At 47.3% G+C, this 17,260-nt stretch overlaps 1 protein-coding gene and 2 long non-coding RNA genes across 3 annotated transcripts; all 3 read left to right on the top strand.

The window, feature by feature from the left end:
* Positions 1-3,984: 3,984 nt before the first annotated feature.
* On the top strand, positions 3,985-7,297 carry LOC120669910 (protein NUCLEAR FUSION DEFECTIVE 4-like). The gene is made up of 3 exons (XM_039949809.1): positions 3,985-4,516; positions 5,095-5,948; positions 6,470-7,297. Exons 1-3 carry the CDS (start codon positions 4,181-4,183, stop codon positions 6,948-6,950), a joined length of 1,671 nt encoding a protein of 556 aa, XP_039805743.1. The 5' UTR covers positions 3,985-4,180; the 3' UTR covers positions 6,951-7,297.
* Positions 7,298-12,972: 5,675 nt separating this feature from the next.
* On the top strand, positions 12,973-13,673 carry LOC120670090. Its single transcript, XR_005673051.1, has 3 exons — positions 12,973-13,060; positions 13,126-13,546; positions 13,621-13,673. It is a non-coding gene; the product is annotated as an uncharacterized LOC120670090 (long non-coding RNA).
* LOC120670091 lies at positions 13,671-14,091 on the top strand. The gene is made up of 2 exons (XR_005673052.1): positions 13,671-13,728; positions 13,802-14,091. It is a non-coding gene; the product is annotated as an uncharacterized LOC120670091 (long non-coding RNA).
* The last annotated feature ends 3,169 nt before the right edge of the window (positions 14,092-17,260 follow it).

The raw sequence follows: 17,260 nt of genomic DNA, 5'->3' as shown, positions 1-17,260 counted from the left end.
TGTCGGTTTTGGAAAATTTCAAAAATATACCCCGGTGGGCCTATGGGGGGCGACAGGGCTCAAATGTAATTTTTTTTCTTCAAATTTGCAACGAAATCCCTGGAGAAAAAAAAAGAGGGGGGCGACAAGATCCTGTGTTTGGCCAACAAAACCTATTGAATTGCATAAAATTCCTCCAGCGTCCGAAGATTTATTGTGATATATTTGCAGAAGGATTTGGAAATCGAGTTCGAATTATCATGAAATTTACGGAAGGTGTCGGATGTCAATTTTGGTGGGTGATGCGGCCTCTAAAGGATGACACTAGAGAAACTACTTTTCATGTGATTTCGAACTATAAACTTTTTTGTCAGCGCAGATGTCTGGTAGATGCAGATTTCACGTTGATTTACACAAACCTATAATGATTAGAAACTAAAAACGAGGTCTCGAAGCAATTCGGACGATTTCGATTATCATTTATTTGTACTTATTAGTTACTTCTACCAATAGAGCTTAGAAGTTCGAAGTAATAATTTCTTGATTGATTGTATCCTTAACCATTTCTTTTTTTTTTGACACGAGGAACTCAACATGAATCCACTAATTGCTGCTGCTTTCGTTATTGCTTAAACCCTGGCCACCATTCGCCGCCATTCCCTTTGTCATTTGAGCCTAAAAATTCAGAAAAAAAAGAGAGGGGTGAGGAGAAGAAAAGCAGCGAAGCTCTGCCGAATTGCGTACTCCTGATCTACAGGTAACTTAAAAGCACACATGTAATTAATATAACGATAAGAAATAAGAACTAAGAAATGCATTACGTAATGTGAACCACCAAATTTTACATCATAATACAACGATAATGAAACACACATCACACATGCAGTGGCATGTCAGAACCCGTTACAAACTACGGTAAACAGATTCCGGACTAACCTAACATGCCTTAGGTAATTTAAAAAAACAGAATAAACACAATGATACAGCATGTCACTAGCACTAGGATAGTCCTAGTAGCCGTACCCCCACGTAGCAAACTGCGTTGAGCCTTTTCCGCAGTATCCACCCATTGCAGGTGGTGCAGGAGGTGGTGCCGGAGGCGCATTGCCCTTCTTCTTGTGACAAGGGCAGTTGCAGTAAGGAATAGTGCATGGTTCATCCTGTGAAACGGCTGCATTGCTGATATCATCAACTTCGTCGTCTTTGTTACCCTCGCTCACTTCCTCATAATGGTTCACCTTACATTCCAGATCAAAGATCTTTATCTGGAGGTACTCGATGAACTCCTGAACAGAATCAATTGGTGCAGGATCTACCCACCTAGTAAAACCACAGTTTTCTGGTGCATCGGAAGATTGCAAAACAAATTCCATGTAAGGTGTCTCATTGAAGATAAAGAAATGAAACAACCGAGTATTATCCATGCATGTGGACATTTAAAGAAACGCCGACCGCCATCCATCCCGTCGGTGCACATCTGCACTAAGCAGTCCTCACCATGTCTGCATTTTGGCCGCGGTTCTTTACGGTTATCGTATTGTCGAAGAGGAGTTTCATTGGTAAATTCACTCTTGTGCTGTGGCGGAAACTCAAACACTGGTTCCGGAAAGGAATCAGGTCCAAGAGGCCCCTCCCATATTATGGGGTCTCCCTTTCTTCCCCCTTTTCTTTTCCCAAAACCATAGTAATTCTTCCCGCTATACCCACCTCCAGACATTGGGTATACAATGAGATTTGATGTTTGAGTTGTGCTGGGAGTTCACAAACTTGGGAGTATTTATAGGCGCACAAAGGTCTGATACTCGGAGTGTGGAGTGTAAATGCACCTAAAAAACCTACATGACAACACAGTGAAGAGGCTAGCTGACCTAACACTGAAAAGGCTAGATTCGATTCTCGAAATGACTACTCGATGCATCTTTGTGCATGCAGACTCACAGCACTGCATTACTGCCGCTCGGTCGATCGCGCCTAGATGCCGCCTTCCCCACTACACGCCACAGACCTTCGCTGTAGAATGACAGGTCCGTCGTCCTCGCCAGAGAGACTGCTTTGAAGGTGAGCTGGTGTGGTTGCCGTGTTGTCACATCTTTTTGAAATGTTGGAAGAGCACTGCTATTGGGTTGTCGTTTTTTGTCACGTATGTCTGGGCAAAAAATGCGATATTTGGGAAACCCGTGATCGCCGTGCTGAGCAGTGGCAACCTGTGATCTCGTACTCGCAGCTAGATATACTATGGTTCCTATTTTGAGCTATTCGAGCTTTTTAGCAGCAGACCCTGATGTATTTTTTAGTTCTTAATTCTTATCGTTATATTAATGTGTGTTTTTTAGTATTCTAGTGACATGAAAAGCTCCGAAAATATTAAAGAAAAGTTCAAAGATTTCATAGACTCCCGGCTACAACTGCAAATTAATGGTAAAGGCTACAACACACAGAGTTAAGCTCTCAACTTAAAACACAAACAACTAATTGCAGTGGCATGTGCACGCGACAAGATAATTTCTTGTTGCATCTAAACCTACCATGCCTTATGGAATGTAAAATACCAGGATTACATGGTACTACTCTACTGAGTGCACCTAGGATATTTGCCCTTCCTAATTGCTTCGGGCCCGGCTTCCTTCGCACGGCGTGCCCTCTCTCGCTTTCTCTCCCTGTCAGCTTCACGTTCGGCCGCCGCCTTACGATCCACCTCCTCCATCCTCTTGCGGATCTCTTCTTGCTCTTTGTTGCGCTTCTCCTCTTGCTGTTCCTCGTGCTTCATTCGGCGCCAACGTTCTGCAGCCCATCTTGCTTTTTGTTCGACAATGTCTTTTGCCTGCTGCGACTGCACGGTGTCGAACCACTGCATAAAATCACAAAGAGGCGGAGGAGACTTTGTCCAACACAAGTTAGAATCATAACTCAATGTTAGGTCATATAGAAAAATAGCGTATGTTGTCCTGCTACCTTGGCCCGATCTTTGCCATATCGCTTAGGTGGATCATATTCGTAGTTCTCACACATAAAGAACCTCATGCCGTAGTCATCTCCTAAAACCTCAAATTGCATGAACTTGCATAACGAACCGTAGAAGCACATTGGCACATCAATTCCTTTGGGTACGGTGCCTTTACACTTGCTCCACGGAATATAGGTTGATCCTGACGAAGACATTGGCGTTATAGTGTGGTGCGCCAAATAACAAACCATAATTTAAGCAATGCACATATCGTATACCAAATCGATGCGTGAAAATATAGGTACTGTTATAATTCTATTGTCTTATACTGCAATATCAATAAGGTACTATCATAATTCTATTCTAATGTATAATTATTTTATTTGAAAAAGTCTGTAATAGTACTCAAATTGTAATACTAAACCAGTGTTCTAAAGCACTAAATCTAATTCAGCTAATCTGCTAATTAAATTAAATTGTTATTCAATATCAACGAATTTATACGAAAGTTACCGGTAGATCACAAGTGCGGAATTCGGCAGAGCTTCGCTGCTTCCCTTCTTCTCACCCCTCTATTTTCTAGATTTTTTGAGGTCAAATGAGAGGAGGGAAGGAGGGGGAGGCCTTATATAGGCGGGCTGACCCGGTCGCCCGTGGGGGGCGACAGGACCCCCCTGTCGCCCGCAGGAGGGGCGACCGGCCCCCCTGGCGGGCCCACTGGCCCGTCGCCCCTGGGGTGGGCGACAGGGGCCTGTCGCCCGTGGGGGGGGGCGACAGACCCTTTTTTTCTCTCCAGGGACTTCGTTGCAAATTTGAAGAAAAAAAAATTACATTTGAGCCCTGTCGCCCCCCATAGGGCGACCGGGGTATATTTTTGAAATTTTCCAAAACCAACATATATTTTTGAAATTTTAATTTTTTTTTAAATATAAAAAAGAAAAAATTTCGCCACCGACCGTCTCCACCTGGATCGGCATCACAATCGATTGCCGATCCGCTTCCCCCTTTTGCACCCTCTTTCCCCGCATTTCTTTCCCACCTCCACGCGTCCCCCGCGCACACGGCCCCAAGCCAAGCCAAGCCAAGCCAAGCCAGCCCACTGCCCACCGCCCCGGCGCGGCACCCGCTGCCGGCCGGCCGGCCGTACTGCCCAAACCCCCGTTAAAATCCCGCACCAACCCGCTGCCCGAGGAGGACCACCGGACGAACCCCACGCTCCCCTCCAGCTCCAGCTCCAGCTTCGCCTCGGCGAGCGAGATGCGGGGCGGCGCGGCGGCGGTGAAGGCGGGGAGCCGGCCGCCGTGGCTGGGCCTGGGCGCGGCGGTGTGGCTGCAGGTGGCCGGCGGCGGCAGCTCCACGTTCGCGCTCTACTCGCACGCGCTCAAGGTCGCGCTCGGCGCCGACCAGCGCCGCCTCGCGCTGCTCGGGGTCGCCTGCGACGTCGGCGAGAACCTGGGCCTGCTCCCCGGGGTGCTCTGCAACCGCCTCCACCCGGCGCTCCTGCTCCTCGTCGGCGCAGGCGCGTGCCTGCTCGGGTACGGCGCCGCCTGGCTCCTCGTCTCCGGCGTCGCGCCCGCGCTGCCGTACTGGCTGGTGAGCCGCCGGCTCTCCCTCTCGGGCCTTCTTCCTAGGTCAACTGATTCTAGGATCGCTTTGTTCAGATCCCTCTCTGTTTTACTTAAAAAATTGTTACGACTCCATACGCATTAGTATTGTGGTAGTAATTTTGTATTCTAGGTTGTGCAATGGGGGTTGAGTTTCTCCATTGTGCTGCCGTCTAAGCTTAGAGGAAAAGTCGGACTCTTTTTTTTCGAACAAAAAAGTCAGACTCATACTGTTGCTTTCATGCTTTTGCGCTGTGTAAGGTGCCAAGGTAGGTCTTCTGCGTGTAAAATTTGGAGTAGGAAGGAACAAACAAATGTCTCTTTCTGAGTTTCCATAAACAACTGGAAACACCGAAAGCAAACACTAGAACAGTTTTGATTGCGCTTCGGTAAATAAAAGCCATCATTGGACTTAGTTTACCAGCAATTTGCACGTATTTAGGACTTTACACAACAGATCTTGATGGTTATAGGTGCTGGTGCTCTGTGATTAGCTTTACTTTTTTTTGTTCCTTCCTATCTTTCATTTGGGGGCATTATGTAATTTGAATAATGGATTTCTTCCAGATATGGTTTGCATTAACTCTTGCTGCGAACGGTGGTGCATGGTTGGGGACTGCTGTTCTAGTGACCAACATGAGGAACTTCCCACTCAGCAGAGGTGCTGTTGCTGGCATTCTTAAAGGGTACTCGGGTTTAAGTGCTGCTGTCTACACTGAGATATACACAGGGGTGCTTCGTGATTCACCCACCAACCTTTTGCTCCTTCTCACTCTGGGAATTCCTGCTATATGCCTTCTGGCAATCTACTTCGTTCGTCCTTGTGAACCCTCTCTGGTAGAGACCAACTCAGAGCAAGTCCATTTTATGTTTGTGCAAATGGCGAGTGTTCTTCTTGGGATTTATCTGGTTGGAGCTACGATATTGGATCATGTGGTGACTCTCAATGACATTATAAACTATTTTCTGCTTTCCATTATGGTTCTTCTCATTTTTGCTCCCCTGGCAATACCATTGAAGATGACATTATTTCCAAGGAGCAAAAATTCAGCAACTGATAATGATCAGAAAGAATCACTTTTGCCATCTTCCTCTGAATCGAACCTTAATTTTGAGGATGAAGATTCATTCGATATCGACATTCTATTAGCTGAGGGTGAAGGGGCTATAAAGCCAGAGAAAAGGAGACCAAGAAGAGGAGAAGATTTCAGGTTTCGTGAAGCGATTCTGAAGGCAGATTTCTGGCTTCTCTTTGCAATATATTTTGTTGGGGTTGGATCTGGAATAACTGTGCTCAATAATCTAGCACAAATAGGAATCGCAGCAGGTGCTGCCGACACAACCATCTCACTGTCCATCTTCAGCTTCTGCAATTTTTTTGGACGCTTGGGAGGTGGTGCTGTTTCTGAGTATCTTGTCAGGTAACAAAATATCCTTTATTTACTCTGCCACATTTATTCTTTGAAATGTTTGATTTCTTATGATGGGTATTTCGTGGCTTCAATAGCTCTGTCAATTCCGCAATTTCTTTAGCTTCCACTGCAAATGTTTCTTTATCATATTCATATCTATTATCTTCTTTTTTTAAAAAATTTCTTAATTATTAGGAGACTACATTGCAGTCTCAAGTTTTAAATTTCTCTTATGAGGAAAAATTCCAAAGCAGCCTTATCGTTGTTTTATGTCCTCGTGAACTGCATATGTTGTCTCTCCAAAATTCGCACATGCTCCCTCATGTCCCTCATGTTGTATAGTAGCTTGTGAATAGAGAACAAAAAAGACTAAAGAATAGAGAGCAGGAAAGTGTAACAAGTAAGCAACATTGCCATTTCTGAAGTGAAACAGTAGGGACCCATATGCAGACATATATGGTTAACAGCTTGTACCTTTGATCAAACTTATGGCCAGTGCTTCCTTAGTTTACTGACAACCTTTTGCACAGGGCAAGGACACTTCCACGGAGTTTACTGATTGTATGCACCCAAGTAGTAATGATAATCACATACCTGCTCTTCGCTCTGGGTCAACGTGCCACACTTTACGTCTCCGTCGCCTTACTCGGCATATGCTATGGTGTCCAATTCTCCGTGATTATCTCAACCTCATCGGAGCTGTTCGGACTGAAGCACTTCGGAAAGATATACAACTTCATTGCGCTGGCAAATCCAGTCGGTGCGTTCCTGTTCAACACCCTTACAGGGTATGTCTATGATCTCGAAGTGGAGAGACAGAAAGCTGGAATGGTAGACACAGATATCGCGTGCCATGGCCCTAATTGCTTCAGACTCACATTTTATGTCCTCTCTGGCGCGGCTTGCTTGGGCACATTGCTGAGCACAGTTCTTACCGTGAGGGTCCGGCCAGTGTATCAGATGCTCTACGCAGGTGGATCCTTTAGCCAGCCAAGGAACTCTGGACATTGATCGAAGGCGATACGAGCTGTTAGTGTTTTCTGCTTCTCCCTTAAATCCAGTATTGAGTTCTGAACAGCTTCATTAATGATCTATTGTAATTCATGAGCACGCACCCTATATTTGCGCTGCCTTGTAATTTTGGGTCTAGTTTGGTGTAACATGAGGAAGGAGAGATGGTTCTGTGCAGCTTCTTGTACGAGATGCTCGTGCTGCTGTTCCAGGTTAACACGCTGAGGCAAGAATTCTAGGGTGTACAATAATTGGAAGTTTGGAACTCCTGCTTGTGTAGAATAATGATGCTTATATACCTGCTTGTGTAGAATAATGATGCTTATATATGACATGTTTATGCGACATCTTGGCGTATTTCATTTTTTTGAGAACACACTTCATCTTTGTTTAGTTTTTTTTTGAAAATATAGAAGAATGCGCGTCCCAGGTCTCAATCAAACCGTGTGGCGTGTTTAGTTTGTGAAATTTTTTGGGTTTTGCTACTGTAGCACTTTCGTTTTTATTCTGTAATTAGTGTTCAATCATGTATTAATTAGACTCAAAAGATTCATCTCATCATTTCTAGCTAAACTGTGCAATTAGTTATTTTTTAAAATTACATTTAATGTTTCATGCATGTGTCCAAAAATTTGATGTAACGGAGAATCTTGAAAAAATTTAGGAACTAAACTGACGGTTACTCAGTCTCATGACCTAGATTTAGGGCAGTGGTTGGCCTGGGCAACATCAGCACTGAAATTTTTGAACTGGAAGTAGTTCAGATCTGACCAGGGTTGGCCAGCAGCCAGCTGAACTTCCCTGAAGATGACAGATCTATATCCGTGCATCCGGACGCCGTGTCCCCAGTTTGAACTTTGAACCTCTTGAGTGGACTGCCCGTCAGTACAGCGTCACACTGCCTCATCAGATCCGAAACCCCCGGCTCGTTTTGGCGCCACCCTTGTTTTGTTCGGGTTGCCAGCATGGCCTCCATTCCGTCCCGTTGTCACGGCTCTACACAGCTGCACGCCTGCACTGACGAAAACTGACGGATAGCCCTTAAAATACTAGCAGCACGAACTAAAATACAAGATCCTGCAGGCACTCGCGACCATCACGATCAACGAACGGCGCAAGGAACAAAATGCTACAGGTCCGTGCATGCGAGAACATGGATCGATTCCGGGATGGAAATTTTACAGGCACAGATTTTTCTTCTTCTTCTTTTTGACACTGACATTTACACGGTTGCAACACACAGAGCACAGCAGAGCAGCTGGTGGGTAGTAGTGAACTAGTGGACGCTGTCACTGGTCACCGTGCACCGGAACATTGATGCCTCGTCGCCGTCGCTCGCTGCACGTACACGGCAGGACGGCGGCAGGTAGGCACCGGCCGGCAGCCAGGCAGCAGGTGGGCGGCGCACTTGGCACGCGTGGCCCGGCTAAGTGGGCTTGAGATCCTGGAACATGGACTCCCACCACATCTCCTCGCCGCCGTCCATCTCCTCCTCGCCGTCGCCGACGGACTCCTCCCCGCCGCATCCGTCGCCGGCCGCGGCGGGGTCGGGCGGGGCGGGCAACGCCTTGACCGTCGCCGCGCAGCTGCTGGTGAGCACGACGGGGCTGCTCACCTGCGCCAGCACCATCGGCAGCGGCGGCTTCCCGATCCCGCCGCGCGCCGCCGCCGCCACGGGCGACGCGACGATCGCGCCCCAGCCCCAGCCGTGCGCGGCCCTCCCGCCGCGCTGCGGCGTGGCGAGGGCGTGGACGGCGGCGGCCCGGTCCTGGCCGCGGGAGGACTCCCTCCTGGCGAGCTTGAGGATCTCGATGCGGTGCTTGGCAACGGCGACGCCCATGGAGGCGAGGACCTCGTGGTCGAGGTGGCGCACGTCGCCGGCGCCGAGCTCGTTGCGCGCGAAGAGGAGCGCGTACTCGAGCGCCACGTCCGGGTGCAGCCCCGCCCGGCACAGCCACGCGTACCAGTCCATCCCCTCGGCTCGGCGGCGCGCGGCGAGCCGGGCGGCAGCAAGACAGCGGCACACGCGGGTGCGCTGTAACATCCCGGGTTGAAAAATTGAAATTTCGGAAGCTCCGGGTTCAAAAACCGGAACCTCCGGTTTTACTCTAACCCGATGGGCAGAGCACGAATCGTGGCGCGCCGCATGTTGCCGCCGCCGGCGGCCATCCTCGCGACACGCGCCGGACATCCTCGGCTGCCGTGCCGCCCCCTCACCCCTCACCCCTCTCCTCGCCTTAAGGCCCGACCGGCCCCTTCCCCTCAAACCCAAACCCTAACCCTATCCCTAGCCCCAACCCGCCACGGCCGCCGCCCCCGAGCTCCGTTGCCGTCGCTGATTTGTCGTCCCCGGTGAGTGCCGCGCTAATTCCTCGCATGGGGAGCTTCCTTGCGTCGTCCTCCTTCGCTTTCCTTCCTTACCCGGCCCCTTCCCTCGCCGTGCAGAGCCGCCAGCGTCGCCCTCCGCCCTCCGCCGCCGTTCGCCGCCGCGCCGCCCGCTCGCAGCCGCTCCCCATCCGCGCCATCGCCGGTGAGGTCCACCGCCTCTTCCTCTTCGCTGTGTGCGCCTCCCTCGGCCTGCTCTGGCCTGCCTCGTCCCGCCGCCTCGCGCCGCCGCCGCCGTCGCCGTGCGCCACGTGCACGCACGCGCGCGACGCGCCACGCACGCCATTGCAGAGACCGGCTGAAACCGGAACCGCCGGTTTTAGAAACCGGAACTTCCGGTTTTGGGCTGACAAGTGCTTAAAACCGGAACCTCTGGTTTGAAATTCTGGAACCTCCGGTTTTGTCAGGGTTGCATATCCAAAATATTATTTCATGTATATCTTTTCGCACATAACATCTCATGCATTTTATTTTATGCATAAGCATAGCATCGCACTAATGCATGCATCTCATTCATGCATTATAGTGACCGAACTGTCAGAGGTCGAACCCGTGGAGCCCACCGAGTCCGTTGAGCCTGAACCCGGAGTCCCGTTCGTGGTCGAGCCGGAAGTTAACCAAGGCAAGCAGCTAAGCATGAATCCTTGCTCCTATTTAACCTGATTTAATTAGTTATCTCACTGGGTAATGTTGGGTTATATATATAGTATGTATGTATTGCATTCTTGTACCTATCTACGTGCATTATCCTTTCTTGATTTGTTATCCTTGTTCTTGGCACTAGTTAGTCAGTTAATTACTTAACCTGACTAGATGCTTAGCCCTGCTTAGATTATTTATATTGCTCGCTAGACAGGAATAATTTGGAGGATCACATTTACCGGTTACCCTTGATCGCACTGGTTCGGTTTGGTTGTTAAGGGTTTGGTAGCCTCGAGGTTCGAGCGGAATAGTAGGGCCTAGTGAATGGAGTCACATGGGCAAGTCCGCTTGGATCGTTTAAGGACCGTCCGTGGATGACGTCGGCTTTGAGCACATTTCTGTGCTACCACATATCTAATATAATGGTACGGATAAGCCAATTACCTTCTTTGACTTGATCATTGATGTACAGTCCTAGATACGGCCCCCCCACCACTATATAAGGTGTTGGCTGCCCCTCCCCCCTCATTTGTCTTACTAAAAATCAAGAAAAAAAAGAAAAGAGAGGGAGGGAGGGAGAGGCAAAGCGGCGAAGCCCTATCGGATTTTCAAGCCTGCGACTTTAGGTAACTAAAATTTTCCACATTTTATTAATAGATTATGTTGTCATTATTTTTTTGAAACAGTAGATTAGCAATCAGTTCAATTATTATTAGGAGTGATTAGTGATACATTTAGGTGCATTTAATTATAGTGATTAGCATTGATATAGTACATTAAGTGTTAGATTTAGTATTAGAAAATACTAGAAAATTGTTAGAGAAGTATTAGAAAATAAAAAAATGCAAGATAATATTAGAAAATTGTAGAAAATGTTAGAAAATTGTAGAAAATTATAGAAAATTGTAGAGAATGTTAGAAAATTGTAGAAAATTATAGAAAATTGTAGAGAATGTTAGAAAATTGTAGAAAATGTTAAAAAATTATAGAAACTATTTTGTTGAAACAGTAGATTAACAATCATTTTAATTATTATTAGGACTGATTAGTGGTACATTTAGGTGTAGTTACTTGTAGTGATTAGCGTTGATATAGTACATTAGAAATCTAATTAATTAATCTTAAAAATTGCAAGATAATATTAGAAAATTTCTAAAATGTTACAAAATATTAGAAACTATTATTAATGGTTAGAAAATCTTATAAATTATTTAGGAAATATTAGAAATATTTAGATGTGTGTGATTGTATTGTATTGTTTTGATCTTACGTGGTAGGTATGGCCGGGGTTACTCCTGCGTTGCAGGACCCAACAATAGACTCGGGTCACCGGTCCTTCCTTGCGAAGGTTCAGCACCAAGAACTAAACGTGCTGCATCCACGTCCACCTGCAGAGTTGGTTGCTGTAGACCCACGATGTGTGCCCAGGTGATATGTCGTCTATTTTCTGTTTTTATCCGTTATACATTTCGTTATATAATGTATTAACATTTGAGCACTGTATGATGCAGGCTGAGCGAGGTAGGTCTTCTCACTGTGGCTCGTCTTGCTGAGAGTGCTTTGGTGAAGCTAGACAGATCTCTACTTTCAGCTCTCGTTGACAGATGGAGACCCGAGACACACACGTTCCACCTCCCTTGTGGGGAGATGGCACCGACCTTGCAGGACGTTGCGATGCTGCTTGGTCTTTCTATCACCGGAGATGCTGTCGGGCCCCGCGTGGTACCTTCTACATGGCTGGAGGATCTTGAGGAACGTTTTGCAGGTGTTGCCACCACGATTGATCCTGAAGATTTCAATGAGCACCCACAGTCGAAAGGCCCTTCCAAGTCATGACTCCTACAGTTTCAGGTACAATTTCGTACACAACGATGTGTTGATGTATTTTATGGCTTTGAAATAAGTCATGTGTTTCTTATGTTTATATGTTCGTACTTCATTGCAGCCGGATCTGTTGGCAGCCGATGCTGATGACTACAGCGTGACTAGATCACTCGAGGCATACCTGCTGTGGTTATTTGGGTACATCATGTTCAACAACTCACACGGGCACTGTGTGGATATGGTGCTTCTGCCCTACGCACAGGAGATCGCCGATGCAGATGAGGATGACATACCCTTATATAGTTGGGGTTCAGCGGTTCTTGCATGCACATATCGTGGACTCTGCAAGGCATCACGGTAGAATGATAGGAATATTGTCCTAACGGGGTGCCCAATTCTGCTACAGCTTTGGTCTTACGAGAGGATTGCTATCGGTCGTCCCATGATTGACCAGTCACCGTACACGCCGGATATGTACGGTGACACGGAGGACGACAGACCCACCATGGGGACTCTCTGGTACTCTCGATAGGTATGGACCCGATAAAATTTTATATTCTATGCGTACTATGGTCATACATTGTTCCATCAATATCTTTCTTATGGACACATAATTTTTATTTTTTCAGAAAACATGGGCACATGTACAGACCCGGCGGTCTTATCCTGAGTTTATTGCCGAATTTGACCGATTGACCCCAGAAGACATTGTGTGGGAGCCACACAGTCCTTCGGCTATAGCCGCACGTGCACCGCACCGCTTGGGATATCTTCGGTGTGCACACAGGACCAGGTCCTATGGATGACTACTGCAGCTTTAGTGTACGACGTTGCAGTTGAGGCCCACTGCCCGGATAGAGTCATGAGGCAGTTCGGTCGACGCTAGTCTTTCCCTGTGTCTTCAGCGTTGGATCGTGTTCAGCGCCACGATCACAGGTAACAAAAATGTATGAGCACCCATGTACTAATAACGTGAAACTAATTTCTATTTAACGTGCAGTTTATCAAGGGCTGGGCATCCTTTCTCGACAATGTGGGTCACTAGATTACAACCATGGGTGGCTGCGTGGGATGATGCAGACGAGCAATTGGCTGAGGATACCGGTCCACACACTGAGCCTTCATTTCGGGCGTACCTGACCTGGTACGAACCGAAGACTCGGTTCCGTTTGACGTATGTTGACATGCATCCACAACTGCATGTTGCGACTTCGCATGATCGCTATGCACGACACAGGGATGAGGCATTAGCTGGGGCGGTGAGTAAATGTTGACGGCATTTTCGATCTTTTAATATTTGTATACTAAGTTTTTTTTGTTGCAGTTCGAGGCATGTAGGCTGCTTGAATTAGACTGCTCACTGAATGTAATGAGGATTCATGGCGGGTCTACGATGAGCGTGCCGGCACAACTCGAGGCCTGGACCACTCAACGTGATAGAGCCCGAGGTATGCTTCAGGCCTTTGGTATGCGGACGGAGTACGAGGATTCCTACGGATCGTCGCAAGCGTCGATGTCGGTTCCCTGTGGTCCCGCATGGCAGCAGCCTCCCTTATACCACCGACAGGCAGAAGGTATGGTGTGATATTTACCGATCCGTATGTTTATATGCATTATTTAAATACGACTCCACACAGGGTACGGGTGCCCCAGTTCTCAGCCCTATGGAGGGCCAGGTGCCTCGCAAGGGGCTCCATTTCATGGAACCCAGTTTACCTCTATGCCACATGCTGGAGGGACTTTAGGTAAATATGTGGTGTATAATTTTATTTGCTTATGTTTTATGGTCGAAGGCTCATACATTATTATTTATACTCAGGATCACAACAGTTCACTGGAGCGGGACCGTCTTCGTATCACCCTATGCCGTCACCAGGAGGATATGAAGGAGCTTCTTCCTATCCACCACCACCACCTCTAACACAGGGTACGTACAATAATTTGTACGGAATTGCATTCACTTTTTGAATGTTGCTTAAAAAAATTTTTATGATCTGTAGGGTGGTCTGAAGACAACGCCGCGGCCTCCTTGGAGGAGTTTACACGGTTGTTTGCTACGCCTGCCCAGGACGATGATCCCAGCTTGCATACACCTCTGGCTCAGTTACGTCGTCCTGCCAGAAACGTGGGGCCACCGGAACGTCATAGCTACCCTACAGATCACGGACACGCACAACGTAAGAGAGGTCGGAATGGTAGGGGTGGTTAGTTGTTTGCACTTGTTTTTCCGGCGGCATTATGGACTGTTTCGACTATTCGGATTATGGTTGTTTATGATTGTGGTAGTTTACTTGTCATTTGTTTCTATAGATATTATTGATGTGAACTTGTTATGTTTGTGGGTTCCATAATGCTCGTGAAATAAGGGAAGTTCTTGCGAATTTTTTTCGTGATTTAATGAAGGACAAGTTAGTTGCGGGAGCAGTTAGCGGCCGAGATCCCGCCGACGATGATGACGACTACCGCATACAGAGTAAACTTCGTGACACGCTCGTATAGCTCAAAATAGGGACCATAGTGTATCTAGCTGCGAGTACGAGATCACAGGTTGTCACTGCTCAGCACGGCGATCATGGGTTTCGTATATGTCGCATTGTTTGCCCAGACAAACGTGACAAAAGACGACAGCCCAATAGTAGTGCCCTTTCACCATTTCAAAAAGATGTGACAACACGGCAACCACACCAGCTCACATTCAAAGCAGTCTCTCGGGCGAGGACGACGGAACTGTCATTCTACAGCGAAGGTCTGTGGCGTGTAGCGGGGAAGGCGGCATCTAGGCACGATCGACCGAGCGGCAGCGATGTAGTGCTGTGAGTCTGCATGCACTTAGATGCTCTGCATACACAGAGATGCATCGAGTAGTCAGTTCGATAATTGAATCTAGCCTTTTCAGTGTTCGGTCAGCTAGCCTCTTCATTGTGTTGTCATGTAGGCTTTTCAGGTCCATTTACACTCTACACTCCGGGTATCAGACCTTTGTGCACCTATAAATACTCCGAAGTTTGTGAACTCCCAGCAGCACTCAAACAACAAATCTCATTGTATACTCAATGTTTGGAGGTGGGTCTAGCGGGAAGAATTACTACGGTTTTGGGAAAGGAAAAGGGGGAAGAAATGGAGACCCCATAATATGGGAGGGGCCAATTGGACCTGATTCCTTTCCGGAACCAGTGTTTGAGTTTCCGCCACAGCACAAGAATGAATTTACCAATGAAACTCCTCTACGACAATACGATAACCGTAGAGAACCGTGGAAAAATGCATACATGGTGAGGACTGCTTAGTGCAGATGTGCACCGACGGGATGGATGGCGGTCGGCGTTTCTTCAAATGCCCACACGCGTGGGTAATACTCGGTTGTTTTATTTCTTTATCTTCGTTGAGATACCTTACATGAAATTTATTTTGCAGTCTTCAGATGCTCCAGAAAACTGTGGTTTTACCAGGTGGGTCGATCCTGCACCAATTGATTCAGTTCAGGAGTTCATCGAGTACCTCCAGATAAAGATCTTTGATCTGGAATGCAAGGTAAACCATTACGAGGAATTGAGCGAGGGTAACAAAGACGACGAAGATGATAATACCAGCAATGTTGCCGCTTCACGGGATGAATCATGCACTATTCCTTACTGCAACTGCCCTTGTCACAAGAAGAAGGGCCCTGCCCCTCTGGCACCACCGCCTGCACCACCTGCAATGGGTGGATACTGCGGAGAAGGCTCAACGCAGTTTGCTACGTGGGGGTACGGCTACTAGGACTACCTAGTGCTAGTCACATGTTGCATCGTTGTGTTTGTTGTGTTTTTCTAAATTACCTAAGGCATGTTAGCTTAGTTCAGAATCTGTTTACCGTAGTTGCAACGGGTTCTGCCATGCCACTGCATGTCTGATGTGTGTTTCATTAACGTTGTATTATGATGTAATTCCTATGATTTATATTGTGTAATGCAGTTTTTAGTTCTTAATTCTTACCGTTATATTTGATGTATGGTTCACAGTATTCTAGTCTCCTGAAAATGTCCGAAAATATTAAAGGCAAGTTCGAAGATTCACTAGATTGCTTGTGCGTGCGTGGCACCTCGGCGCCGTGATCTGTGGCGCCAAGACGTTTTATCTCGGCGCCACATATTACAGCGCCGACCCCAGGGTCTATTTCTGCAAAAAGTTACAAAAAGAGCACATATGTGAAATTATTTCGCGAAAAAGGCTAAATTGCAAAAAAAAAAGGCAGGCCGCCCCGCAGCCGGGCGGCCTGGGAGGCTGGCCGCCCAGCTGCCGGGCGACCGGTCCTCAGGGACTTGTCTGCAATTTTTTTCCATCTTTTTTTTGCAGATAAGCCCCTGCCGCCCGGCAGCGGGGCGGCCGGTGTATATTTCTGTAAATTTCCAAATCGAAAATATATTTTTGAAAAAAAACGGAAATAAAAAATAAAAAAAACCGCTGGTGCGCTTGCTGGTCGGGCCACCGTCAGCGGATCCAGGAGACAGCGAAAGGCCCGGAGCGACGAGTCGTTAGGCCCGGCGCGGAACAAGCCCAGCAGAAGTCGCATGGGCGCGAAACGAGGCCTTGGGCCGATTCTTCTCTCTTGTTCCCAGCCCAACGCAGTAAGCTTAAGTAAACGATTTTTCAAAAAAAAAAATCAGGCGCCAGAATTAAACTGGTTTTACAAATTCATTCAGGAGGTTAAGTAAACAATTTTACAGCTACCAAGGGCCGAATTTGGACGGGGGATCGGCGTCGGCGACATGGACTCGACGCGCATGACACTTGTTGCCTTTGTGATCAGGAGCAGCTTTGTGATCAGGAGCCTCAGAGCCTGAGACGGTGAACCATATGCTTGTCACCTGATCCTATGCAAAGGACATTTGGTGCGGCAAGCTCTCGTGGTTAGACTGCTTGTGCCCCTTCATTGATGGTAGTCTACAAGATTGGTGGGAGCACTTGAGACAGCTGCAACTGCAACCGAAGGGACGGTGATGAGGTTTGGACTCACTTTTCATGCTAACAATCTGGACGCTTTGGAAGGAAAGGAATGCGTGGCTGTTCGAGGGACGTGAGCGCTTGGTCCATGAGCTGCTGGAATGCACACGAGAGGAAGCACATCTGTGGATTGAAACCGGGGCGAGTCGTCTTGGTTGTCTGGAGTGTGAGTACTCACCAATGGTATGGCCAAAATAGCCAGGTTTGTTCTAGTCTTGGGAGCACGACATGCTTCAATGTGTTAGCGTGAGCTTAGCTCTGCTATTGTACTAAAATAATTCTATTTTTATTCTTAATATAAAGATGCGCAACTCTCCTACATATTCGAGAAAAAATAAACAATTTTATAATTTACAAGGAGTTATGTAGACTTCAGCCAAAAGAAAAGAAAATGTGCCTCCCTTAATTTTACATCTTAGATTTGCCACTTTGGAGGTAATAGTTTTGACTTTCTCTTTATTTTTAAAACGAGTAAA

This window comes from Panicum virgatum, chromosome 4N, assembly GCF_016808335.1.
Source record: "Panicum virgatum strain AP13 chromosome 4N, P.virgatum_v5, whole genome shotgun sequence".
In the NCBI taxonomy this organism is placed as follows: Eukaryota; Viridiplantae; Streptophyta; class Magnoliopsida; order Poales; family Poaceae; genus Panicum; species Panicum virgatum.
This window is presented reverse-complemented; position numbering and strand designations above follow the sequence as displayed.

Excerpts from the sequence above, each read along its gene's own strand:
- LOC120669910 (XM_039949809.1), top strand. The coding sequence starts at position 4,181 with ATGCGGGGCGGCGCGGCGGCGGTGAAGGCGGGGAGCCGGCCGCCGTGG. Across the intron at positions 4,517-5,094 it reads CCGCGCTGCCGTACTGGCTG|ATATGGTTTGCATTAACTCT; the intron begins GTGAGCCGCCGG and ends GATTTCTTCCAG. Across the intron at positions 5,949-6,469 it reads GTTTCTGAGTATCTTGTCAG|GGCAAGGACACTTCCACGGA; the intron begins GTAACAAAATAT and ends CCTTTTGCACAG.